The sequence below is a fragment of the Rhineura floridana genome, chromosome 6 (genome assembly GCF_030035675.1).
Source record: "Rhineura floridana isolate rRhiFlo1 chromosome 6, rRhiFlo1.hap2, whole genome shotgun sequence".
In the NCBI taxonomy this organism is placed as follows: Eukaryota; Metazoa; Chordata; class Lepidosauria; order Squamata; family Rhineuridae; genus Rhineura; species Rhineura floridana.
This window is the reverse complement of record NC_084485.1, coordinates 140,008,319-140,036,014: the sequence shown is the minus strand read 5'-3', so window position 1 is coordinate 140,036,014 and position 27,696 is coordinate 140,008,319. Positions and strand designations below refer to the sequence as shown.

At 41.8% G+C, this 27,696-nt stretch overlaps 1 protein-coding gene across 4 annotated transcripts in view; it reads right to left on the bottom strand.

Annotated features, from left to right (window-relative positions):
• KCNT2 (potassium sodium-activated channel subfamily T member 2) overlaps positions 1-27,696 on the bottom strand; it is a 341,069-nt gene that overhangs the window by 53,909 nt on the left and 259,464 nt on the right. For all 4 annotated transcript variants that reach the window (XM_061633982.1, XM_061633985.1, XM_061633981.1 and 1 more), the window contains 2 exons: positions 12,450-12,584; positions 3,974-4,085 (listed from right to left, as the gene is read on the bottom strand). In XM_061633982.1, coding sequence (XP_061489966.1) covers positions 3,974-4,085; positions 12,450-12,584 — 247 coding nt within the window. The remainder of the gene's footprint in view (positions 1-3,973; positions 4,086-12,449; positions 12,585-27,696) is intronic.

Sequence of the window (27,696 nt, the reverse complement as noted above, 5' to 3'; positions counted from 1 at the left end):
TACACATATAGTCATCACTTGACTACAACATCAAGAGATGACTCACATATATTAACCAAACAGCACAAAAGTCTCATCAGAGACAGAAGTTTGATTTTATCTCACATCTTAATGAAGTCAGTTCACACATTTAACTGCAAGTGTACAGAAATCAAGTGGTGTATACAGATTCGTGATTCTGAACTAGGTCTTAGACTACTTAAAAGAGGGGAGGTAACCTGTGGCTCTCCAGATGTTTTTGGTCTATAACTACCATTATCCCTGATGTGTGGTCATACTGGCTGGGGTTAATAGTAGTTGGAGTCCAACAAAATCTTAAGGTTTCCGATTCCTAGCAATGGGGGAGAAATTCAATTCAGTTTGCATTTAAAGCCAAATTCACATTCACACTTTCTGAAACAATGTAACAACCAAACACAACCATCCTTTGAAATTAGCACTTCTCTGAACTTTGCAGTGTAGTTTTCCAACCAAAGAATGCTTACAAAAATGCAGATATTAGGGGAAGTGTGCATAATAATATCAGTGGAAATACCATGAAAAACTACTTTCTATTAGGAGAAACTGCTTGCAAAAACTGCATACAAAAATGTGTTTACTGGAATAAATATGTACTAAAATGCTGAATAATTTTCATGAGGATTTTTTTTTATTTAAAAAAACCACAAATTGCTGCAAAAATGTGGAGAACTGAAGATTGGGAAAATGAGAAACTGAGAGAACTTAAACTGACAGATCCTTTCATCCTTACTCCTGACTTATATCAAACAAAAGATAATGGATTTAAGCAGCTTAATTATGCAAAGGATTACACCCAGCCAATATCTTCAGTGAAAATAATGAATGCATACTTAAACAGCTGATTTTCCTACCCTGTAATTGCAAAACATTCTATAACTATTAGGACGCTGTATGGAGACTTTTTTGACTTTTAGTTTTTATGAAGAAACCAGAACAGATAGTTTGACTTTCAGCATATGGCTACCGTATTTTTCATCTTCACATTTTTCTGCTGAGCAAAATGCTCTGCTTGTTCAGATGCCAACTGTGATTGCTTAGCTGTTTCCAAAGAGAAAAAACAAGGGGAGTTGCAGCTGTAGTAGCAGATGGAGTTCTCCTGTGACTCAGGGATTTCTTGCTTCAGAAGCCCATTAAGTCACAAAGTCAATTTTCCATGTATGTTTGTATGCTTTAGCTGTGGGGAACGGCCTCATTTTTAGAGTCCCTTTGTAAAGGGAGACATTGCTGAAGAATTAACAATCAGCCGTACAATGGACCACATAAGCCAATTTCCTCTCAAATTTTAATTGCATTTCATTTTGCCTAAGGGATTTCTCTGAAGCTTAATGAGCTACAGCTCCACCTGCAAGAATGTGCTGTGGTGACTGGTAAAGGTGAAATGGATGGAACAGAGCAGTAACTGCAGCCTACTTCTCCCACATGAAAGAGAAACCTATTTAATTCAGTTAATGTCTCTACTTATCTGTATGCGGAATAAGCGATTGGGTAGGAAGTCCATTAAGCAGCTTTTCTTCAGGATTTTCATAGTTTTTTTCTTTTTCAGATTTTCCTTTAAAACTAGGCTTTACGTTTTCACAAGATGTGAAGCAGAACATTGTTCTACCTCATCCTTCTAGAATTCCATCCTTATGGAAGCCCAACAAGGTCTAACACCATACTGTCAGGAAGCAGCATAAGGCCCTTAGATATATATATAAATAAAATCTCAACATGCATTTTTCAACTGAGTTCATTCATGAAATAAAAATTTGGAATGGTATTTCATAGTACTGGATGGGTCTATTCTACGACACGTTGTTAGTCACGTTGCAGTTTGTGTGTGTGTTTTAAAGGAATTTTTTCCCCTGTTAATATAAAGACACAATCCAGTCAAAGTTAAGCATGGTTCCTATAAATATTAATGGAAAACTTAAGGATGTATTTACTCTGGTGATCAGTGGTACAATAGAAGTGGTTAGCTTTGTATCTACCTCACTATATTGTATTGTTGTGAGGGGGGAAATATGCATTTGTACTTTTTCCTTGGAGGAAAGGTAAGATAAAAATATGACAATTAAATAGATATCTAATATCCCCATGGAGTGAGGAATGTTTCTAGACAGGAAGGCTAACATTTTTTTTCATCTTCCTGAAGACATACTCCAGATGTTAGCGATGCCACTCTCTTGAAAAGAAAAAGAAGCGATAAAAAAAAAAACCTGGGGAAAAGTAATTTAGAATGGCAGCATATTCATGTGGAGTGGGTAGATGAAGGGGGGGGCTTGTAAAGTCGGTCTTAATGATGTTATATGACTGGATTACTGTAATATGTTGCAGATGGGGCTGCCTTTGAAGATGAGCTGGAAGCTTCAAATAGCGCAGAATGCAGCTGCCAGAATGTGAATGGGTGTGGTTAGATAGGCTCATTCTATCAGTTCCGAGGGAATTGCATTGGTTGTTTCAATTCAAGGTGCTGGTTTTAACTTTAAAGCCCTGAACAGCTTGGGGTCCAAATACCTAACAGAGGGCCTCTTCCTATACCAGCCTTCTTTCTTAAGATCTTCTTTGTCAAGGCACCTTGACTGTGGAACATTCCCACATACACACACTCTTCAAAGAAGTATGACTGGTGCAGACCTTACCTTTACAGTGCCATGTTAAATCTTTTCTGTTTCCCAGGGCATTTTAGCTGCATAGACTGTCCTATGGCATTTTACTGCCTCTTAAGCTGTTTTGAGAGTACTTCATGGTGTTTATTTAATGGTTGTATTTATATATTATACATATTACTACTTCCAAGAACATTGTCTATAATTGTTGGCTCCCTGAGACAGCTGCTCCTAAAATAAAACACTTCTTCTCAGCCACTCCCATTTGCAGATACAAATACACACACACACACATTTAAAATAGCTCTACAGTTAAAGTTTTCTTATGGCTTATATATGGGTTGCACATATTTGCTGTAAAAGAACCCTGGCTCTTAGAAGATGAGTAATGGATAAAATTGTACAGAAGTGCATTTAAAATGCAGAGCAAACAGAATGAAGGCAATTTTGAAGAGAATATCTGGTCATAACATGTTACATTTGAACTCAATGTGAAATTAATGTTGCCCCTCTTATTTATCCAAATAAATGCACATATATTAAAAGTGCATGTTAGCTTCAATATTTTCTCCAATTAAATGACTAATACGCAATACATCACTTTAGAAATACTGTTTTGAAATTATTCTACCACACATTATATTTGTTCTTACAATTAAATAAGCTGTGTAAAACAGTTGTTTATGACTTCCTTTCCATTTTGTGAAATCAGAACCTAAATTAATTTTATTCAGAACCAGATAGATTTAACATACACAATCCCCCTCCCCCCAAACAACCCTTGCTTTTAAAGTTTTATTTTAAAAGATACAGAAGGAAACCCAGTGAACAAGTTACTATAGTGGTAGTACATGATGGCTGCCCGTTAATTGATTTTTTATTTTGTTTGACAGCACTTGACAGATAGTGTGCAATGGTAATGAGTATTTGACCACTGACAGCTTAATGAACTATCATAGCTAAAGCCTGTGACACTCTTTTACAAAAAAGAAAAAAAAATCAAGAGATGCCAATAAGCCTAAAGCATTCAAATTTACATTTTAAGGTAAAGCATTTCACATCCATAATTTGAATTTCTCATTAAACCCCCCCCCCCATTAGCTACTGGATAAATCTGGCCAACTGTGAATATTTGCAAATATTAATGTGTAATAAATGAAATCATGCATTCCCATCAGTCACAACTGTTTATTATTTTATTGTGCTATATAAATATTCTCATGATTACTTTGATGGTTCCAACTGTATGGTTTACTTTTGCATTAATAATGTCATATTAAAAACATGAAACATATATTAACTCTATTTGAAAAGCATTACATAACATACTTTAATTATAACTTAATTATAAATATTTTTCTTACCTTCTCCAGTTTTGAGAGAGCAAGAGAATAGCAGTCTTTGGCCCTGAATTGCATGAATCTCATGTTGGCTGGGTGAGTTAATTCAGTGATTATGCTTAGACTAGAGAACAACCTAAATGTTTTTACAAGGAGATGATATAGTTATTCCTCCAGTAGTATCAGCTGGGTAAGATAAACAATGGCAACATATACTGAACCTAATTACTTATACCTCCAAAATTATAATTAGTTGCAAGGAAATGCCAACTTTTGGCAGAGGAAAACATGCCAACAGGACAAATGCACTGCAAAGATTCAGAGGGACCTAGCATATTACCTTTCAAAAGGGTACTTGTATAACATTTAATATGACAGAGAATGCATTGAACAGTAATTATTAGAGCTGTGTTTGATCATTTATTCTCAGAAATGGGACAGTTGTGCAGGAACAGAAGAAAACCTGGAGACATGGTTGTAAAGATTATGTAGCCTGTATTGGATATAAGGGAAGCAACATTTCCAATATGTTAAATTATAACTGTGTTGAGAATTTAAATTACAGTCATGATTTATATAAGATGAATACATTTTTGGCCCCATTCCAATCTGCTAGAAAATTCCCAAAGCTTTAACAGAGCTAGTAATAGAGTTAAGCTCACATTGCTATTCTTTTCTTAAAACAGAAATCAGTAGAGAAGAACTCAAAAGTCTAATCTTTTGGGAAAGAACTGAAAGCAAACCGAGTGGTTTTTGAATAAACCTAACACATAATGAAACTAACTTAACTGGACGATCCAAGAATTCAAATAGTATTCTAGTAAAAGTTATTAGAGTAAGTTTATTGCTGTTAAAAGGTAGCTAATTTAATTTCTAAAATTGTTAAAGGCTCTGGAATTAGTAATTTAAGAGGCTTAAATACAACATAAGAAATTGCCACTCATTTGAACACTTGGGAAAGTCTGACTTTGTAAAGCTAGGGTTGCTTAAGTCACAACCCAAAAAACTGTTGTGACCTTATCATCATTATTATTAGACCTCTTCATTGCACCATCTTCATTTTTAACAACAAAACCTTTAAGCCCATGGCTGAAATAGCTGCAGCTTTGCCTTCTTTTCCTCCCCTCAGTCCTGCCAGGCATAACTGGGAAGGATCTTGTCATCAAGGCAGCAGTGGCTGGTGCCCATTGGGACTTGTAGGGCAGAAGGCAGAGAGACCAACAGTAGATGGGGCCAGAGCAAATGAGAGGTAATGACAAGGGGATGTAGCTCAATGGTAGAGCATCTGCTTTGCATGTGGAAGGCCCTAGGTTCAATCCCCAGCATAGGGCTGAAAGAGAACTCTGTCTGAAATCCTGGAAAGCTGCTGCCAATCAGTGTTGACAATACTGAGCTAGATGGACCAGTGGAGTGACTCATTATAAGGCAGCTCCCTGTATTCCAATATCCCTATGAATGTCAAAATTGCTACTTTATTCTTAGCCTTGCAGGACAAGGTGCAAAATATATTCTCATATATGCCATGTCTCAAACTCTAGCCAGCCACATGATAAAGGTGGGGTTGCACAGTTTGGGCATATTGTCATTTTAGCAGCAATCAATAGATGTCATTTCATAGTCCTGATTTGATATTACGCCCTTACAACAGCTGTGTAGGTGGTGCTGGGGTGTCAATGGTTGTAGTGCATGTTGGCATGGGGACATGGGGAAATGCAGTCGTGAAGTCCTGGAAGGAAAATTCTGGGTTGCTAAGTACTATGCTGAAAGCCAGGACCTCCAAAGTAGCTTTCTCTGTAATGCTACCAGTTCCACACACAGGGCCAACTAGACAGGCACAGCTTTGTAGTCTCAATGTGAGGATGAGGCAATGGTGTCAGAAGGGAGGGTTTGGATTTGTTAGGCAGTGGGGAACATTTTGGGTCAAGGTGGGCCTGTACAAAAGGGATGGCCCCACTTGAACTAGGATGGAACTAGACAGCTGGTGATTAAAATTAAGGTGACAGAGCAGCTGATGGAGGGGGGAAAGCTGACAGGACCTGAGGAGGGTCCGGTTCAGAACAAATCTCCTCCCTGGGATAAAGACCTAAAAACTATGAAAACTTAAATGGGGCAGGTCTAGAACTAGGCATGATGAGTGCAGGGGCACAGGATGGCAATCCAGAGGCAAAGGTACCACAGGCCAAACCAAAATTGCCAAAGACACTTGAAGAGAGAGACTGTATACAAGTGTTTATATGCTAATGCTAGAAACCTACGAGTCAGGATGGGAGAACTGGAGTGCTTGGTCTTAGAGATCAGCATTTATATAGTGAGCATAATGGAAACCTGGTGGAATGGAGAAAACCAGTGGGACATGGTTATCTCTGGATATAAACTATATTGGAAGGACAGGGAAGGATATAATGGAGGTGGTGTTGCACTATATGTGAAAGAGGGCATTGAATCCAGCAAGCTAGAAACCCCAAAAGAGGCAGACTCATCCACAGAATTCTGGCTGGTGATACTGAGCCCCTAAAGTAATTTAGTACTAGAAACCTGCCCGTGCACTACGTTCAACATTGAAGGCCCTCCTCCGAGTTCCGACTCATAGAGAGGCTCGGAGGATGGTTACAAGAACTAGGGCCTTCTCAGTGGTGGCCCCCGAATTGTGGAATAGTCTTCCCGTTGAGGTGCGCTTGGCGCCGACATTGCTATCTTTTCGGCGCCAAGTCAAAACCTTTCTCTTTGCTCAGGCATTTTAGTTTAATATGTTCAATTTGGTTTTAGATTTGTGGATTTTTATATATATGTTTTTGTACCGATTTATGTGATTTTATTGTATATAGCTTTTGTTGTACACCGCCCAGAGAGCTATGCTAGTGGGGCGGTATAAAAATCTAACAAATAAATAAATAAATAAATAAATATTGTCTCCCTGATCAAAATGCTCAAGGAGATCTTGAAATGAAAAAATGAAATTGAGGAAGCATCCAAACTAGGAAATGTTGTAGTAATGGATGACCTCAGCTACCCTGACATAGGCTGGCTACATATGTGTTCGTCATGACAGATAAAATGTATAGATACCCTAAATGACTGTGCGATTGAACAATTGCTCATGGAACTAATCACACCATTATTCCACTTTAAACAGTCATGGCTTCCCCTAAAGGATCCTGGGAAGTGTAGTTTGTGAAGGGTGATGAGAGTTGTTAGGAGTCTTCTATTCCCCTCACGGAGCCACAGTTTTCCAGAGTTTTTTAACAGTTGGTCCCTTGTCCCAGAGAGCTCTGAGAATTATAGGTCTGTGAGGAGAATACACAACTTTCATCACCCTTCACAAACTACACTTCCCAGGATTCTATGGGGGAAGCCATGACTAGAATAATAGTGAAATAAATATATGGTGTGAATGTGGTATCAGTGTGTGGCAGCTGTGAAAAAAGGCAAATTTCATGCTAGGCCTCACCTCAAAAAGGATATCGTAGAGCTGGAAAAGGTTCAGAAAAGGGCAAGCAAAATGATCCGGGGGATGGAGCAACTCCCCTATGAGGAAAGGTTTTAGCATTTGGGGCTTTTTAGTTTAGAGGTGACATGATAGAAGTGTATAAAATTATGCATGGCATGGAGAAAGTGGAGAGAGAAAAGTTTTTCTACCTTTCTTATAACACTAGGATTCAGGGGCATCCAATGAAGCTGAATGTTGGAAGATTCAGGACAGACCAAAGAAGATACTTCTTCACACAGTGCATAGTTAAACTATGGAATTTGCTCCTATGAGAGGCTGTGATGGCCACCAACTTGAATGGCTTCAAAAGAGGGTTACCATGAAGAATAAAGCTATCAGTGATGGCTATGTTCTGCCTCTACAGCCGGATGAACTTGGATTATCCCAGAATTCAATGCCAATGCCAAATCCAATTTTGTGAATATTCTACACCATCCCTGGCAGGTGGTTCCTGTGTCCAGAAGATAGGCCAATTGCCTATTTTGGATGGGGATGCACTCCCTCTGAAGAAGCAGGTATGTAGCTTGGGGGTACTCCTGGATACCTCTTTGTCATTAGAGGCCCAAGTGACCTCTGTGGCTAAGAGTGCCTTTTACCAGCTTCGTCTGGTACACCATCTACAGCTGTATCTGGATAGCCTGGCCACTACAGTCCATGCACAGGTAACCTTGAGACTGGATTACTGAAATGTGCTCTATGTGGAGCTGCCCTAGGGCCTGGTCTGAAAGCTGCAGCTGCTGCAGAATGCACCAACTAGATTGCTGATGTGGGTAATTGGCCAACAGCATGTTACAGCTCTGTGAAAGTGACTGCCCATATTGTTCTAGGCTGGGTTCAAGGTTCTTGTATTAAAACCCCTCAAAAAAATACAAAGCCCCTAACATTGGTCCAGGATACCTTAAAGACCATCTGAACCCTTACATGCCACTTATATAATAATAATAATATTTAATTTGTTTGTCGCCTATCTGGCAATTAGCCACTCTAGGCGACGTACATTAAAAAAGATAAAATACAATAATATCAGATGCAATCACATTAATAACAATAGATAGAAATACTGGACAGTCATCAATACATATAAAAGCAATTATATTAACAACATACGATAGATGACAGACTCATGACGATCACAGAGATGACTGAGAACCCTTATATGATCACTGAGATCATCTGGAGGAACTCTGCTAGTTGTTCTCTGTGTTTCAGAAGCTCAGCTGGCTTCAACTAAAAGTCAGGCACTTAGTGTTACCAATCCCTTGCTGTTGAATACTCTTCTAGCAGGGATTTGCAGGCGTCCTTACTGCTAGTTTTATAGACCTTTATGTCTTCAGGCCTATTTAGTTGTTTAGTTTTTAGTTTTTCAAGACGAGTCAGTCATTTTTATGACTATATTGCATTGTATTGATTTTATGGCATTTGTTTTATTTTACTTGCATATTTAGATGTACACCACCTTGACATTTTATGTGAGAGAATGGTCTATAAATATTTTTATAAATCAATAAATAATTTCAAACAACTATTTCCTCTGGTTTGCCCAGGAAAATCAGAATCAATTGAACGTGAATACCCTTGAAAAACAGGAACAATATTTATATTGTTGTTGTCAGCAGTATCTAGTTCAAAAGTGACAGAACCATAAAATCATGAAAATATACTCAGTAAGTCCCAATCAAACTAAATACCTGCAATGATAACACTTCATGTATCAGCTAAGGCTGTGCTCTTGTGGAATGTTCAATACAAAATGAAAGTGCTATGTAGGAATTAAGTATTCAGCAGCTATAAACCAGTCCCTTTGGCCTTGTGTAATTTGTCTTGCTGTAGATGCTGGCTCTGATGTGGATACACTGGGAACTGTTTAACCTGTTTGGTGCATTATTTATTTATTCATTAGAACCAATTCTATATTACTCTTCAGATAATAACACTAACTGTGTCATCTGCTCAGAGGTAAACCCCAAAGGTTTCAATGGGTTTTATTCCCTGCTAAGTGTGTCCAGAATTGCAGTCCAAAACAACTACATACATGTTAAAAGGAATGTAAGTTGATCAGTTAATGTGCATCATAACAAGCTATTGTGCACATTCCTCAGGCCTCATGGAGAATATGTACATAATCCTTCCATGAAGAGGAAATTAAGTGCATTTTCCGGCCATCACAGGCCTTGGGGAATGTTCCTATATCGACTGGATTCTGTGCATTCTTTGGCCATTATGCATAACCCCCACAGGCTTTGGTGAATGTACACATCTTGGCCTCCCCCTCCCATGATTCAACACTAGGGATGGGGTCTGTTAGCTGGTGCCGCTTTGAAAGCATTCTGTCAACATAACAGGCAGTAATAATACAAGTTCATTCTTTGTCTGCTATCAGCTGCTTCACTAGTCTGATTGTTCCCCTCTCCAAAAATATCGATATTAATGTTGATATTTTCTTTGAAATATTGATATTTTGAAAGGAAATATCATTAAGTGAAATAAAATATCAATATTTTGAAATAAAATATTGATACAGGAAAGGAAAGCAGTTTTGCAGCCTCCTCTTCCTTCTGTGCTGTGACTGTGGCTGGTCATTAGCAAGCAAGCAGAAACTGCTTTTCTTTCAAAAATGAAAAGAGGAAAGCAACTTTCAGTACCCTCCTTCTGCTAGAGTCAATGTGGGTGAGACTTGACTTTCCCCCCTCCTGCTTGGAGTTTGGATTATTCGAGTGGGGGTGGTGGCAGAGAGAGAGGGGGGGTACTGCTGTGCTGGGTGCTGTGTTGTGAGTAAAAATTAGTAAAAGAACAATAAATTCAAGGGAATATTAGGGGGGAAAGGGTGTTGAGGGAAAGTCACTGAACTTTGGGGCAAACAGGATTGCTCCACCAAGATGGAGTATATGTGGATCATTGAAAAACCCGGGGCTAAATCAGCAGAATTCTCGCCCATCCCTATTCCACACAGACAGACATAGAAACACTGCTATTAAGTTAAGGAAAAAGCTTAATAGCAGCATGGGGCCAGAATGGTGGGGAGGGGAGGTTTAAAACTGTTTTCTCCCTGCTACCCCCCTTGTGTTACTCTGCTGACCAGGGAACAGGTAAGAATGCGGAAAAGGGGGCTGGACTGCAGAAATAAGTTAAACTTTATCTGCCCCCCTCTCCTGCTCCTCAGAGGGTAGGTCGTGGGTCATGTAAGGTTAGACAGCGAGCTAGAAGCAGCCCAGATTGAACAAGAGACTAAACCTTTTCTGTATTTTCCAAAAATGCTTTGCTGCATTTTGGCATTTTGCATTACTGCTACAAAATTACTGATATTTTTTTTACAGAGTAACAGTTTGATTTACTAAGTCAAAGATAAGCTAAACTTTTTAAAAAAATGTTTAAACACAGGAAAGTCTTATGGATTTTTGTTCCTTGCAGACATGGGGAAACACTGCCATCTAGTGGTTGTATGCTACAGCCAAGGATTAACAGTAATACTTTCAGATAACTGTAATAATTTCATTGCAAAGTATAATTACACTGGAAAATGTATTTAAAGTTAAGTGTGCCTAATTTTTGTTGGCTATGTTAGCATCTTTGTTGGCTCCTGAACATAAGCTTTAATTTAGATTTCCTCTGCCTTCCTTGGATTTTCCTGCAGTGATTTATAAATGCATGTTTCCTTGAGAAGAAACATGATTTTGGGGTGAGTGTGTGAAGGGGGTGACCCAGCTGAGGATTACTGCAAATTAATAGCTAGGAGGTGTTTGTTCTTTGAGCAGAAAAAAATTGTGGTAAAGTAATTATGGATTCAATAATGGAAACATTGGCAAGCATTTCATCACTGTTAATCTTCAGGGAACAGATGACAGCAGGACTATAAGAAAAATAGTGCCTGCAGGAATGTTTTTTTTTTTTTAAGTGTCATCCAGTCTATTACTTTACTATTAAAATAGACTGTATGCAGTAGCAAACTAAGACTGGATCCACATGCAGAAAATGTGAGTGAACCAAAAGGCAAGGCATATTTACTGAGACTATATCTCCATGGATGAGCTTTTCATGCTTGCAGCCTCCAAACATGGATGCAGCAGTTCAAAACAATCACCAAGAATATTTCACAACCACCCATGGTCTTCTGTATTGCTGCAGTTTATTCACTTAGAATATCGTGGTTAATTACACACTCTAGTAATTACTCTACTTGGTCATTAGTTTCTGTATTCTAGCAGCTGCCACACAAAGTGTAGCAAGTAGTTGGGTTTACTTGCTCTTAATAGTATGATCTAGTGAAAAAGAGAAATATATGGTGATCAGAATAAGAGGAGGTGGAAAAACAGGCCTCATTCACACCACTTGACACCAAATCTGAGCTCTGGGGATGGGACCAAAAACACACAATTTTTTCCCCAAACCAGGGTTTAGCTGAACGTACTGGGGCCCATTAGTTACAGATTTGAAGCAGATTTAACATGCCCTGAATTTCAAGAGTAATCATTCTATATGTTAGAATATCGGGTGAACACTTTTTTAAAAAATAGAGAGGGCTTTTAAATAATGCAATTATTTATTTATTTAAAAATCTTAGCTAGTGTTGTTTATATCTTTTCATATGCTATATACAGTAATGTGGATGTAGGTGTTACCTTTTAATATTAGAATAGCTTTGGGGGTTATTTTTGTTTGAACAAAGAAGTGGCTCATAAACTTTCTAAGTTCATATCCATACCATACATTTAAAGCACTCTTATATCACTTTAACAGCCATGGCTTCCCCCAAAGAATTCTGGGAACTGTACTTTGTACTGGGTACTGACAGCTGTTAGGACACCTCTCACGGAGCTACATTTCCCAGCACCCTTAACAAACTACAGTTCCCAGGATTCTCTAGGGGAAGCCATGACTGTTAAAGTGGTATAAGAATGCTTTAAAGGTATGGTGTGGATGTGAAAGAAAGAAGTGTTTACACTTCTGGCTAACTCTCTTCACCATACCATATCCAACCTGATGCACAAGGGTGAAAGTAGCTGTACCACCACTTACCTAAAGAGGGTTTGTACATTTACAATAGTCTTAGCATCTGCCATATAGTCCTCTTCCGCACTCATAGTGCTTTCCTTGTCCACCACAACCACATTGGCAGCAAAGGTCACACCACACTTTAGCAAATCATCTAGGCTTTTGAAAACAGAACAAAAGGTTAGGCAATGTTTAAAAATGTATGGTTCATCATAAATTAACCTTGTATTAAAATAAAACTTTTACAATGTTTAGGAATTTGGAAGCCTTGGGGCCTTGCGGCCAATTTACAAGTATGTCATTGCAACATGCTGGTTCTTCCTTGAGAGTGGTTAGCCAATTGCACACACCACTGTAATTTGCAGAATTTAACCTTTGCTACATATTAAGCATGCAAAAACCTAAGCTCTGCCATTGTAGTGGCTGCTTATATGCAATTGGGAAACAGAAAGCTAATGTATTATTTTGTTTTCAAGTAGTTGCTACGTACCATGACTTAGCCCTATAAAAGATCAGTAGACATCAATCTGGTTCTGTCTCAACTATGATGGTTAACAAATCAAAAGTCAACTTCAGGAATACACATTTCTTTCCTGCAGTCCCTAGCCTTCGAGAACAAGTCTTTAGCCCAGCCTCACTTTTAATCATTGTTAACTTCAGTAACAACAAACTGCTTAATCATAGTTCACTCAAGAGCTATTTGGGTATGTTGCTTGCATGCAAATCCTACATGTGAGCATGGATAATCACAATAAACTCTGCCCCTTGCATTGCTAGATCCATTGCCCTCCACAAGTTGGAGGGTGGTCTAAAGTGGGAAGCCTCCTCTCATGATTTTGAACCCCAATTTTGCAGGGTTCTAAATTGCGCTGGGAGCCTCTATGAGTCAAGAAGGTTCCACCCTTCATCCTCTAACTTGTGGCGGGCAATGGTAATTTGCTTAATGTGTTTGCACATGCAAACAGCACACCTGAACAGGCTTAAGACTCACTTTAAACAGGATCTGAAACCTGCATTAAAACACAGTTTCTGATTACAACAGCTAATGTCACTGCCAATATACTGCTTAACCACAATAAGGTTGGGAGAGGGACATTTACTTCAAGGGGGTTGCCAGAAAGGAACAAACTTTCCAAGGCTGAGACCCAACATATTAAACTATGGTTAATAGGGCATGCTAGCATTACATATGTACTGCCCCAGTATGACTAATTTCCTTTGATGGATGACTACCCTTCTGGACAGTATTACCGCCTTAAAATATTAAAGGTCAATTTAAAAATGAATGAATCAGATTTGCTGTATTGGATAGTTTATAGGCTATAATTACATATCGTACTAGAAACGATGACAGGCACAATCTTCTGTTTTGGTAAAGCTGTTGCTGGAGTTGAGTTAATATGGCATTTTAAATAATTGAAAATATATTTTCAAAGGCTTCTGATAAAACTGCACTCTTCAGGCAACACAGTATTATGGCATTACTCCCTGCAATGGTTTCCCCAGTGTGTGTTGGTAAGTATTTAATTTGAATCTAAGGAGCAAGACAATGTTTGGCAATGCTTGACATAATACAACCCCTCACCATCTCCTCCTTGTCTTGTTCATTCAGTCAAGAAGATTGTTCCAGGGAAGGGGTGCTTCACACACAGTAAATCCATTAATTGCATGCTTAATTAGTACCTAAAGTATAAAGTGTGTACACAACAAATACACTGGCAGACATTTTTCATGCAGGAAGGCTTGTCAGAGAGATAGCAACGCAGAGGCTGTTTGCTGAATGTACACTAAGATTTTTTTTTTAAAAAAATCCCCTTCTGTTTATTGCCATGTATCCTGTGAAATGGCATTCAGAGAACTGACATCAGTAGCCTTCTACTAACAGCAGCTAAGACATGCCACAGTAGTAATAATTAATAAAACAGCAGGAGCCCAAGCATTTAAAAGCACTGTTCTCTACCTAAATTATCAGAATGTCCATGGAAAACATTTCCCACCCATAGGGAGTGGGGGGAGGTGGAATGTAAGAAATATGGATATTTGGAAAACACAAAGGGACACTGTTCGTGCTGATGCAAGTATGCAAAAACAGAAAGAGATCCTTGTGTATGATGCATACAAAGTTAATATAGAGATGAATGGGATAGTCTAAGAAGAAGAATAGTTGACAGTATGTGGCACCTCAGCTAAATATCTGTACTGGTTGCCCATATCCTACTGGGCCAGGTTCAAGTCTCTTGTGTTGATATACAAATCCCTGAACAACTTGGATCCAGAGTATCTTAAGGACCACTTGAACTACTATATCCCAGCCCAATGACTGAGATCATCCAGAGGAGCACTGTTAGTTGTCCACCCATTACAGAGGCCCAACTGGCCTCAATCAGAAGTCGGGCATTTAGGATCACCAACCCTATGCTGTGGAACACTCTTCCAGCAGAGATTCGGCAGACATCTTCACTTTTGACTTTCTTCAAGAGGCCTATGCAGCTGTTTAGAATGTTTTTTGAGCAGCCAGTCATATTAATTACTGTTTTGTATTGCTTTTAAATGATTTTATATTGCTGTACCCTGCCCTGTTTTGCAAGAGGACAGTATATAAATACTTTAATAAATAAATACTAAACTATCGGAGACACTAAAGCACACAAATGTTTTCTTCAAGGTATATTCATATATATCACAAGCTGCTAAACAAAGCTGTAATCTGGAATTTTGCACTAGACGGAACTCATCTCTTTCTCTGCAAGTAATTTTCTTATCAAAACCACCCACTCAGAGTCTGAGCTGCTTTTTTGTTCTGTGGGTGGTGGCAACTTCTAATCCAGATTCCAGCTAGAGATGAGAAATTCAATTAAATTCACATTTTAATGTGAAGCTACCTAATTTGAACTTCTTGAAATAAAACACAAAGCATATGCAGCTATTCTTTGAAAATCAAACTTCATTGCAGTTTGCAATGCAGTTCTCTGACCAAAAAATGTGTGCATTAGGGGAAAGAATGCATAAAAATGCATATATTGGCAAAAATAATGTATAACAATGCATTACACTACTTAGAAATGTTAATGATTAAGAGGTATATAAATGTTTTCAGTTAACAAATAATTATGTTAAGGGAAATTACTTTCAAACAGATGTATGTTAGGCAAAATCACATTTAAAAATGTGTGTATTCACTAATATGCAAAAAACATTGCGGTTTAAGAACTTACCTATAGCCCACAGATATTTCTATCAAACTTTAAAAATCAGGGAAATTGGGCAGCTATAGTGAATGCACCAGGGGAGCAGGAGACCTGACCTCCTCTCTGAGATATTCGATTGCCCTACAAATTTGTCAAAATGAAAACACAATTTGGGTTGGTCTTTTACAGTCCAATCCACTTGCAGGAAGGAGGTGGAAAGGAGAAGCAGGACAGGTTTGATCATTTGCATGTTTATTGAGTTCAGTGGGATTTACTCCTGTGCAATCATGCTTAGGATAGGTAAAACTGACCGGAGGGAGGGAGGGAGGGAGGGAGGGCTGGAGTGGGCAGGGAAGGAGGAAGAAGGAAGATGGGAGGGGAGGAGGGAGAAGGAAGGGAAAGCCAGGTCTGATCATTTGCATGCTTATTGAGTTCAATGGGATTTACTCCTATGTAATCATGGTTAGGATAGGTAAAACTGATGATGGGGGAGGAGCAGAATGAGGGGAAAGGAAAGGGAAGGAGAAAAGGAGGGGAGAGAGCAGTGGAAGGAAGGGGATGGGGAAGGAGGGGATTGGAGGGGGAGGGACAAAGAGAGGGGCAAGGGAGGGCAGATTTGATAATTTGCATGCTTATTGAGTTCAATGGTATTTACTCCAGTGCAATCATGCTTAAGACAGGTAAAACTGACCATGGGAAGGAGGAGGGGGAGGGGAGGGGGAAGTAGGGGATTGGAGGGGGAAGGGATTGGAGGGGAAGGAAGGGGCAAGAGGGAGGAGATAGGAAGGAGGAGAAGGAAGGGTGGGTTTGATCAGTTGCATACTTTTTGAATTCAATGGGATTTATCACTGTGCGATCATGTTTCAAAATGGAAATGGACTGCCTTCAAGTCAATCCCAACTTATGATAACCCTATGAAAAGGGTTTTCATGGTAAGTGGTATTCAGAGGTGGTTTTACCATTGCCTTCCTCTGAGGCTGAGAGGCAGTGACTGGCCCAAGGTCACCCAGTGCACTTCATGCCTGTGTGGGGATTCGAACCCTGGTCTCCCAGGTTGTAGTGCAACACTGACCTGGGGGAGGGGCAGGGAGGGGAGGAGGAGGGGGAGGAGATTGGGTGGGCGGGCACTGGGCAGAGGGGAACTCCCTTTCCTTTCCAAAAGGAAAACATTGTGAACAGTATCATTGCTTTCCAGGGTTTTCCCCACCTTTTTATTCTACAGCAGGCACATGTAGACTCTCACCCAAATTTAAACCAAAGCTGTTCCTGGCCACATCCACACCATACCTTTATTTCACTCTGGGCAGTCATGACTTCTCCCAAAGAATCCTGGGAAATGTAATTAGTGAAGGGTGCTGAGAGTTGCTAGGATATGCCCTGTTCCCCTCACAGAGCTTCAATCAGAGCAGCTGACTGTTAAACCACTCTGGCCACTGGAGCTCTGTCACAGGAATAGGAGTCTCCTCTCAGCACCCTTCACAAACTACACTTCCCAGGATTCTTTGCAGGAAGCCATGACTGTCTCACATGAAATCAAAGTCTGGTGTGGGTGTGGCCCCCTGATTAGCCAAGCCCAGCAGCTGGGAGTCTGGCTTTTAGAACACTGACAGTTGGTTCTTACTGAGCATGCCCGGCCTTATCATTGAGTGCAAGCCAAAATTTATTAAATTAATTAAAAATCAGCCAGGCATTTTTAAAACTTTTAAACTGCAGAAGATGAAGGTCGGCCTATGGGGCAAGGTCAGTAACAGGGTTACAGGTACTCTGTGAACATGGCTGATTTTTAATGAATTTCAACAGAATAGGAGAACTCTGACAGAAAAAGCCCAATTACATGTTTTGTAATTATCTCACATACTGTTACAAGAAATCTAAACCTAACTAGAAACATTAAGCAGTAATCATGTTACAGTATTTACACAGGTCACAGCAAGGTATCAAAAACCTCAGTGATGAAATCAAGGTGGCTACAAAGACCCTAACATGTAATTTGAGAGCCACTTAAAGATGACACACTTGAGTTTAAATCCACACTCGGTCATGAAACTCTTGTGCCAGTCACTAACCTACCTGACAGGGTTGTTGTGAGTATAGAACCAAGGACATGAGGAGAGAGAAGGAAAAATAAGCATTCTTCTTTGAGTCCTTTGTACAAATGATAGGGAAACAATACTGCAAAATGGTACTGTTGCCAGACCATAATATACAGCCCCATCACTTATTCCTGTGACTAATTAATACAAAACTACATAGCAATTTTAAACTGAACCCCAAATGCAATATAGTAACCAGCTCTGGTTGAGAGAAGAAAGAAATACATAATTGTTAGGAAGTAAGCCCCTTTAAATGCTGTGGCAGCAGATATGTTTAGGATCATGCTACAAGTGTTGCCTATAATAGATTTAACTTGCAGGTTAATGTTCATTTGGCATGAAACAGGTCTCCTCTTCTATATTGACTGAACAAACCTAATCACATTGTATTCCTGTTCTGAAAGTTGCATTTGTTTTCAAAAGCAGTATATTTCACTGCTTGAAAAATGCACATTAGTGGAAACATTTTTACTATGATCCTTACTAGAGACTGTCATATTCTTAACCGGCCTGCTCCCAGTTTACTTGCAAAGAAAGAAAAATTAGCAACAGATTACTATGAAGAAAAAATACTCAAAACTATTTAAAAGAAAATCAAACCAATATTTTCAGTTGCTCAAAACTATTTTTCTGTATCAAATCCAAACCTATTACCCTGCAAATCCCAACATCTAATAATTCTATGATGTCAGTTATCCCCTCCAAGAGAAAGAGTTAAGTGTGCACATCTTACCAAGGGCTATAATGTGTTTACAAAATCCTGCTGCAGTCTAAAAAACCAGTGCTGCAAAAATTACCTTAGTTCAATGTCTTCTGGCTAGAACTCTCTGTCCTACTTCGTTTATTGGAGGTAAGAAATTGCTTGCTCACGTATGGTAAGATAATTTGTCACCCTGGAAATTAAACTTCTCATTGTAGTTTACCTCAAGGAAGAAAACTATGTAGTACCTATTTGTTCCATTATACATTTTCAATCAAAAGGCTCCGTGGTATAATTATACTACACGATCAGAAGATTAAGGTAATTTGAAATAGACCATGACTACTTTATGAGGCACTCAGATCCAAAGATGTCATTTGTGTTACAAATGAATTCAGTGAAGTCAGAGATATCAAAATCTCTCTCTCTCAATTTTTCTACATGAACTCCTAAAAAAACCCTCATCAATCAGACAGAATTTAATCCATTAACAGTGATCTTGTAACTCAAGGGGTGGCAATTTGGTGCCCGGAAGATGTTCTGGTCTACAATCTCCATTGTGCCCTAACGGTTAGTACCTGGAGCTAATGGATGTTGTAGTCCAGAACATCTTGCGTCTGCTCTAAGTGTTCCACTTCTTTGTTCCTCTATCATTTCCACATTACCAGATAACATCTACAAGATGTACGTACCTGTGTGAGCATTTAAGTCAGATTCCATAAGAGCAGGGGGTTCCCTTTTTAATATCACTGATTAATTATAAAAGACCATGAAATCTTTTGGACTGTGCAGCCAACACAGAGAGCCCCCTTCCTATTCAGCATCACTGTTCCTTAAATCTCTAAGCCCAACCTACCTCACAGGGCTGTTGTGAGGATAAACTAGAACCATGTACACCACCTTGAGCTCCTTAGAGGAAAGATGGATATACATATAATTAATTAATTAATTAATTAATTAATAATTCTTCTCCCCTTTTGACTGCCACAGGTCTTCTTGCCATTCCTCAACTCCTTTCTTTTCCCTTCTTGTTCACAATATCCCAGCCACTTTTGCTGTCCCCACGCCTGCATCTCTGCCACTTCACCCATCATCGCCATTCTTAACATATCCCATTGTCCCTGCACACACAATGCATCCCACATCCCACCATGAGTAGAGGCCATAAGGGTGGGATTCCCCCTCCCCCAAGGCCAGATCAGTGGGGTTCTTTGCAGGCAGTGTAGCTTCCTGCGAAGGTGCAGGATCGGGCAGGATGAATCCTCTTGCTTAACCAACTGACAACCTAGTAGTTAAGCGAAAGGATTCAGACTGGCCGCTGCTCCTTGGCAGGCGCTTCTTGCATGCAGGAAAAGCACAGCTTTCCAGTACAGCCTCCCAGTTGGCTCAGTGTGATGGTGGCTCCCTATGTGCCCAGACTTTCAGGACTGCCTCGCCTTCCAGGCAGGGAAGCCAGCCAGCCACTCTCCCTGCCTGGTTCTGCCTTCACCTTTACCTGTACCTCCTTACTGCAACTTAAAATGTGATTTCTAAAAATAAATCTATACTGGAAGCCATTAACTTGGAGTTACTCTATACTATAACTGCAACTTACTCCTAAGTTGACAGATTGCCTTCAGACGGCCACCTCACTGCACGAAGAAACTGCTAGGAAACAATATTGTGAGGGGCATTCATGGAACCTTGACTGCATGGATGCTCTCCTGCAACAGCAGCCTGAGTACAGGCTGGGTGGGCACGATTACTCCTCCCCCCCACTTGTGCCTTCTCTGGATGCAGTAGGCCCGATGTGTCACAGCCCAGGATTCTCCTTCCTCAAGACTAGGCCACTGGGGTTCTTTGCAGGCAGAGTAGCCTCCCGCCAAGGAGGAGGACAGAGCAGGATGAATTTTCTGGCTTAACCAACTGAAAAGCAAGTAGATCCATCCAGACTGGCCACTGCTTCTTGGCGGGCATCTTCTCCGCATACATGGAAAGCACAGCTTTCCACCACTGCCTCCCGTTTAGCTGGTGTGGTGGTGGCTGCCTATGTGCCTGGCTTTCCTGGCCCACCGTGCCCTCAAGGTAGGGAAGCCAGCCAACCAGCCACCCTCCCTGCTGGTTCCACCTTCAGCTTCATCTCTAGGTGCTTGCTGCAACTTAACAATTTACTCTTAAAAATAAATCTATACTTGATGCCATAAAGTTGGGGTTATCCTCTACTATAAGTGTGACTTACTGCTAAGTAGACAAATTGCCTTCAGATGCCCTCCTCATGGCATGAAGAAATTCATTCCTTCCACTCAGGTTGGAGTGCTCCCCCTCCCCTCCCGGGTGAAGAACTTTCTTTTGTCTGTCCTGAATCTTCCAACATTTAGCTTCATAGGATGTCCACGAGTCATAGCATTATGAGAGAGAAAAAAATTCTATCCACTCTCTCCATGCCATGCATAATTTTGTGCACTCGTGTCATGTCACCTGTTACCGTCTGTTTCTCTAAACTAAGAAACTTCAAATTTCCTCATAGGGGAGTCACTGCATCCCCTTGATCATCTTGGTTGCCCTTTTTTGAATCATACATTTAAAGCACATTTACTGTAGGCAGTTTCCCCAAAGAATCCTGGGAACTGTAGTTTGTTAAAAGTGCTGGGAAGTGCAGCTGTGTGAGGGGGAAACTACAGTTCCCAGAATACTCTGGGGGAAGCCATGCACTTTAAAAGTGTGTTAAACATGTTTTATATATATGGTGAGGATGTGAGTTTATTATTACGCTCTCTTCTCATTCTCATTCTCCTCCTGAATGTGGGATTTTTAGCAATAGTAGATTACATTTTTGTCTTGTTTTGGCCAAAACTGTCTTGCTAAAGAAATAAAAGAGCCAAGTCTCTTCAGCATCTTTCAAATATCTCTCCCTGGCCCCACCATTAAACCTGCTTTTAATGCCAGTGGACTCGGCTCTAGTGCCCTGGACTCCTTTGGGAGGAAGGATGGGATATAAATTGAAATTACAATGATAATATATGCAAGAACAATAACAGTCACTCTGAGCATGTGCAGAGTGCACCTGCCATCACCAATGACCTATTCTAAGTAAGACAAAAGAACACAACTTGCAAGCAGATGGGTTCTCTGCTTTCCTGTTATATCAAGTTTTTTCTTTTTTTTTTGGAAGTGAAAATGAAGACAGGGTGCCCAAAGACTGTGCAAATGGCCTTGCTGGATCAGATCAAAGTCCATCTAATCTGGCATTCTGTCTCTCGAGTAGAGGCTTCGGGGAAGCTCACAAGCAAAGCGTGAAAGCAACAGTGTCCCTTCTCTTTGTGCTTAGCAGGTAGCATAAGGATGTGAGGCAGCTGTACAGAGGGTGTGATTGGGCAATTCCAAATCTTTGCCAAATTAAGAAGTTTGCCCCAGTCCATCATGCAAGGAGGGTTAGGCCACTCACTACCTCTAGATGCCTACATTTTGCTTTACTTTTATACACACACACATGTGCGTGTGCATGATTGCTGCAGGGGTTTCAAACCCCAGAACCTTTGCAATATGCGATTTAAAAAGCAAAACAAGAGTATCTATGAGCATGTGGTCTTAAAGCAGGGCTGGGGAAGATGTGGCCTTCCAGATATCCATCCCCATCATCCAGATATCCATCCCCATCATCAGTTCAGGTATCTCTGAACTCCCATCATCCCTGACAATTGGCTATGCTGGATGGGGTTGACGGGAGTTGGGAATCCAGCAACATCCCTTGTCTCATCACAGCATCAACAGACACAAACCACTATCTCGGGTGTGGGGAACCTTTGGCCCTCCAGGTGTCGCTGAACTACAACTCCCATCAACCCCAGCCAGCATGGCCAATGGCCAAAAGGGAGGATGGGAGTTGTTCATCTGCATCTGGAGAACCTGGCATCTTCCCCACACCTGTCTACCTGGAAGGAAAGATCACGATACCAGAAACCATGGCTTAAGTGCAAGCTTGGACCACAGAGCATGGCCTTATTGGTATTAATGGCAATTTATTATTCATTCTTGTCCCTCTTTAAATTGAGGATGCTGAAGATGGCCAGATTTTTTTCTTTTAAGCGCCCTTCCCTTGCAGTGAAGCCACTTTTTTTTGGGGGGGGGAGGATATCTTACTCCAAATAGCCTTCCTCAGTACTGCGTTTACACACACACCCCTCCTTCCCACCACTCACCTGCCAAATGCCTCCAGAGCTCCCCTGTGGCTCCCCTCATGCCACCACCTGCCAATCCAGGTGGGGGTAGGCTGGTGATTCAACAACACCCACCCCATTCTCCCTGCCACTTGCCCCCATTCCAGCTGGGTTGGGGGCAGGTGTGCATAAATTAGGGTGCATGCTCCACCACTTTGAAAGATAACACTCTCCCAGGCCCACAGGTCTGGTCTGGGCAGGTCTGTCTCTCGTTCTCTGACTCCCAACTCCTTTCCCCAACTCCAGGCGAGTCTCAACATTGCCCAATCTCTCTCTCTCTCTCTCTCTCTCTCTCTCTCTCTCTCTCTCTCTCTTTCTCCAAAGGTTTCTCCCGGGCTGGGCACAACAAGCAGGGATATCCGCTCCCTTTTGGCAAAAACTGGCTGTTTTTGAGTCACAGGAGAGAGCAATTAGTGTCTCTTCTTCTGCAACCCAGTGATACCCCTCCTCTAGAATCCTGTGCATCCCCACAAACTCACGCCACTCTCCCCTGCACCCACATGGTGGTTTACAAAACAGCTCCTGTATCCCATGTATGAACCCAGCCCTTGTTATTTGTTGGGCGATAGAAAGGAGGCTCCAGAGGTGCCCACCCAGGGAGCAAGTGGTGCCTCCTTCCCTCTCCTTAGGAGTAATCCCTCCTTTTCTGCCTGAGAGACCAGCTACCAGCTGGCAACTCGTCCAGCCTTATCTCTTCCCCCTGCTCTGGATCTCCTTCATCGCCAGCCTAACCACAATACATAGGCTTGCCATATTCCAATCCCACAAATCCAGGCAAGCTCATTTGCATATTATGCAAATTATAAATTAGCTGCATAATTTGCATATTATGCAAATCGTGTCCTGATTAGGCAAATTAATCATATTAAAGGTTGCATTGTCCAGCTGTTTTGTTTTGTGCCAAGCAATTGCCACCAAAAACTGGGGGAGGATTTGAAGATTTAAAAAGGAAATCCTTCATTTTCAACATTAAATGTCTATTATGGAATATTTATTTATTAAGATGATTTATATTCTGCCTTTCCACTGTTAAAAATGGAGTTCAGGGCAGCTTACAAACATAGCAAAAATGATAAAAATGCACAATCAATGTAACAATAAAAACACAACAAACATAAAATAAGTCAATGCAGCACTATAAAATGGAGATAGAAATCAAGATTTCAATATTATCAGTTCTGTCAATCATCTTATCTAAAGGGAGCATGTCTGAGCATGTAAGAAGTGTCTTTAGTATACCAATTCTCACATATCCGATCAGAGGGGAAATGGAGCCTTCTATGATAAAGGATGGAACATGATGGAGACCTGGGTGCTAGCACCTCTTTAAAAAATAAAATAAAAATGCAGTGAATTCTAGAGATCTGGCAAGCTGTGGTAGCATTAGACAGGGTAGCTGTTCCATTCCTATTAGTCTTAAGGGGGGGGAGGTTACACCCCCCACTGCACTGAACCTATCTATCTATCTGTCTGTCTGTCTGTCTACCGCCCCATAGCTGAAGCTCTCCAGGCGGTTAACAATAATTAAAAACATTAAAAACAAATATACAAATTTAAAAACACATTTAAAAAAAAACAATTTAAAAACACATGCTAAAATGCCTGGGAGAAGAAAGTCTTGACCTGGTGCTGAAAAGACAACAGTGTTGCCGCCAGGCGCACCTCATCAGGGAAATCATTCCATAATTTGGGGGCCATCACTGAGAAGGCCCTCTCCCTTGTTGCCAGACTCCCAGCTTCCCTCGCAGTAGGCACCCGGAGGAGGGCCTTGGATGTTGAGCATAGAGTACTGGTGGGTTTGTGTCAGGAGAGGTGTTCCAGTAGGTATTGTGGTCCCAAGCTGTGTAAGGCTTTATAGGTTAAAACAAGCACCTTGAATCGAGCTCGGAAACATACAGGCAGCCAATGCAAGCAGGCCAGAATTGGTTTTATGTTTCAACTGTCTGGTCCCTGTTACCAATCTGGCTGCTGCATGTTGCACAAGCTGCAGTTTCCGAACCATTTTCAAAGGCAGCCCCACATAGAGTGCATTGCAGTAATCTAACTTGGAGGTTACCAGAGCATGGACAATTGAAGCCAGATTATCCCTGTCCAGATAGGGACATAGCTGGGCCACCAACCAAAGTTGGTAGAAGGCACTCCGTGCCACCGAGGCTACCTGAGCCTCAAGTGACAGAGATGGTTCTAGGAGAACCCCTAAGCTATGAACCTGCTCCTTCAGGGGGAGTGTAACCCCATCCAGGACAGGTTGGACATCCACCATCCGGCCAGAAGAACCACCCACTAACAGCATCTCAGTCTTGTCTGGATTGAGCCTCAGTTTATTAGCCGAAAACCAGTCCATTGTCGCAGCCAGGCACTGGTTCAGCACATTGACAGCCTCCCCTGAAGAAGATGAAAAGGAGAAATAGAGCTGCGTGTCATCAGCATACTGACGTCAACACACTCCAAAACTCCGGATGACCGCACCCAACAGTTTCATGTAGATGTTGAACAGCATGGGGGACAGAACTGACCCCTGTGGAACCCCATACTGGAGAGTCCAGGGTGCTGAGCAATGTTCCCCAAGCACCACCTTCTGGAGCCGACCTGCCAAGTAGGAACGGAACCACCGCCATGCAGTCTCTCTAACTCCCAACTTAGTCTTCCCAGAAGGATACCATGGTCGATGGTATCGAAAGCCGCTGAGAGATCAAGAATAATTAACAGAGTCACACTCCCCCTGTCTCTCTCCTGACAGAGGTCATCATACAGGGTGACCAAGGCTGCTTCCATGCCAGAACCAGGCCTGAAACCGAACTGAAATCGTCCAAATAATCGGTCTCATCCAAGGGTGTCTGGAGTGGTCTCACTACCACCTCTTTCAGGCAGCCAGGGACCACCCCCTCTCGCAGAGAGGCATTAAATCACTTTCCTGGCCCAGCTGACTGTTCCATCCCTGCTAGCTTTTATTAGCCAAGAAGGGCAAGGTTCCAGCACAAAAGTGGTTGCACGAACCTGTCCAAACACCTTGTCAACGTCCTCAAGCTGTACCAACTGAAACTCATCCAAGAAATCGGGACAAGGCTGTGCTCTGGATACCTCGCTTGATTCACCTGCTATAACACTGGAGTCTAAGTCCTGGTGGATGCTAAAGAGTTTTTCTTGGAAGTGCCTAGCAAATTAGCAAATTGTGAGCAGGGGGTTGGGCTCGATGGCCTACAAGGCCCCTTCCAACTCTATGATTCTATGATTCATTACAGTGGGCCTCAGATGGTTCTACCATGTCCTTGGGGCCAGCGTGTAACAGCCCCCAGAGAATTCTGAAGAGCTCCGCTGGGCAGCAGATTGATGATTTGATAGTGGCAGCAAAATAGTTTTTTTTGCTGCCCTCACTGCCCCTAAACACAGCTTACCATAGGCACTTTCCAGTGTATAATTGTTAGTCTCCATCTGCACTCAAGCCGTCTCTTATATTGTTTCATCGCTCTCAGCTCTGGGGTATACCATGGAGCCTTACGAGCTCTACATAGGAGAGGGTGGTCAGGAGCAATTGTGTCAGCTGCCTGGGTCATTTCTGTATTCCACAGTTCAACCAGGGTTTCAACAGGAATGCCAGCCCTATCAGCCGGAAAACTCCCCAGAGCCCTTTGGAAACCATCTGGATCCATTAGTCTCTGGAGGTGGCCCAACTTAATAGGTCCCCCACCCTTGCAGAGCGAAAAAGCCACTGTAAGTCTAAACTTCAGCAAACAGTGATTTGTTCATGTCAGAGGGACTGATGTAAGCCCCCCCATTCAGATCCCCATCTCCATGTCCAGTTGCAAAAATGAAGTGTAGAGCAGCCTTTCCCAACCAGTGTGCCATCAGATGTTGTTGGACCACAATTCCCATCTTTCCTGACCATTGGCAATGCTGGCTGAGGCTGATGGGAGTTGTGGTCCAACAACATCTGGAGGCACACTGGTTGGGAAAGGCTGGTCTAGAGTATGCCCTGCTACATGTGTTGGGCCAATGACATATTGGGACAGTCCCAGGGTTGTCATGGAGTCCATGAAATCCTGACCCGCCCCGGGCCTCGGCATGGATATTGACATCCCCCAGAACCAACAGTCTGGGGGATCTCAACAGTACACCCAAGACCACCTTTGTCAGCTCAGCTATGCAGCCTGTTGGGCAGTGAGGTGGGCAGTACACCAATGGAATCCCCAATCTGTCCCGCTGACCCAACATAAGGTGCAAACACTCCACACCAGTAGTCACATGGACAGGGTGCTTGCAGAGGAAGATGGAGCTCCTACAGACCACAGCAACCCCCTCCCTGATGCTCAGGTCTACCCTGATGCTGAACCAGGCAGGCATAGCTGGGAGAGACTGACTCCTCCCTGCTCACACACCCAGGTCTCGGTTATACATACCAGATTGGCTGCCTCATCCACAATTAAATCATGAATGAGGGAGATCTTATTATGCACCGAGCAGCATCTGGAGGTCTGAGAGCTGGCTGATAGGGCAACCAACAAACCTGAGGGTGTGGGGAGGACCAGAACAAGGCACAGTTGTGAACTGCCTGGGCCACATTCCCCTTACCCGGCAGGTCCTTCTCACAATGCCATATCTCCCTCTACCCATCACTACACTAATTGCCCCCCTCAAATCTCCCCACTTGGCTCCAGGTCCTCTATCCCAGGCACATGATTCAACAGCCACAAGTCCCACAAAAAGCCAGGCAATCTGCAAAGCAAGAGCCACCTCAACCGGCCAGCTTACGTATTCCCTCCAGGGAAGGGACATGTGGACGAAATAAGCAACAGCTGGCTGAGTACCTGGGGCCTGGTCCTGCAAGGTGTGACAATCTGCAGCTTTTAGACGGATTTCTGCCTGAAATTTCAGAGCAAATAAAGAAGAGTGTAATTGCATACTGGGAAAAACCAGTTAATGAAATTGTGGCAGCTGCTGTACAATACTGGGAGGACTTAAGAAAGAAGAAAGGAGGGCAGAAGAAGATGGAAGCTAAGCTGTTAGCATTACAAATACAACAGTTAGAAAAGCCACGACAGAAACCAAATCAGAGATTTCAGAAACAGGGCAGCCTACCTGAGGCTCAGACACAAG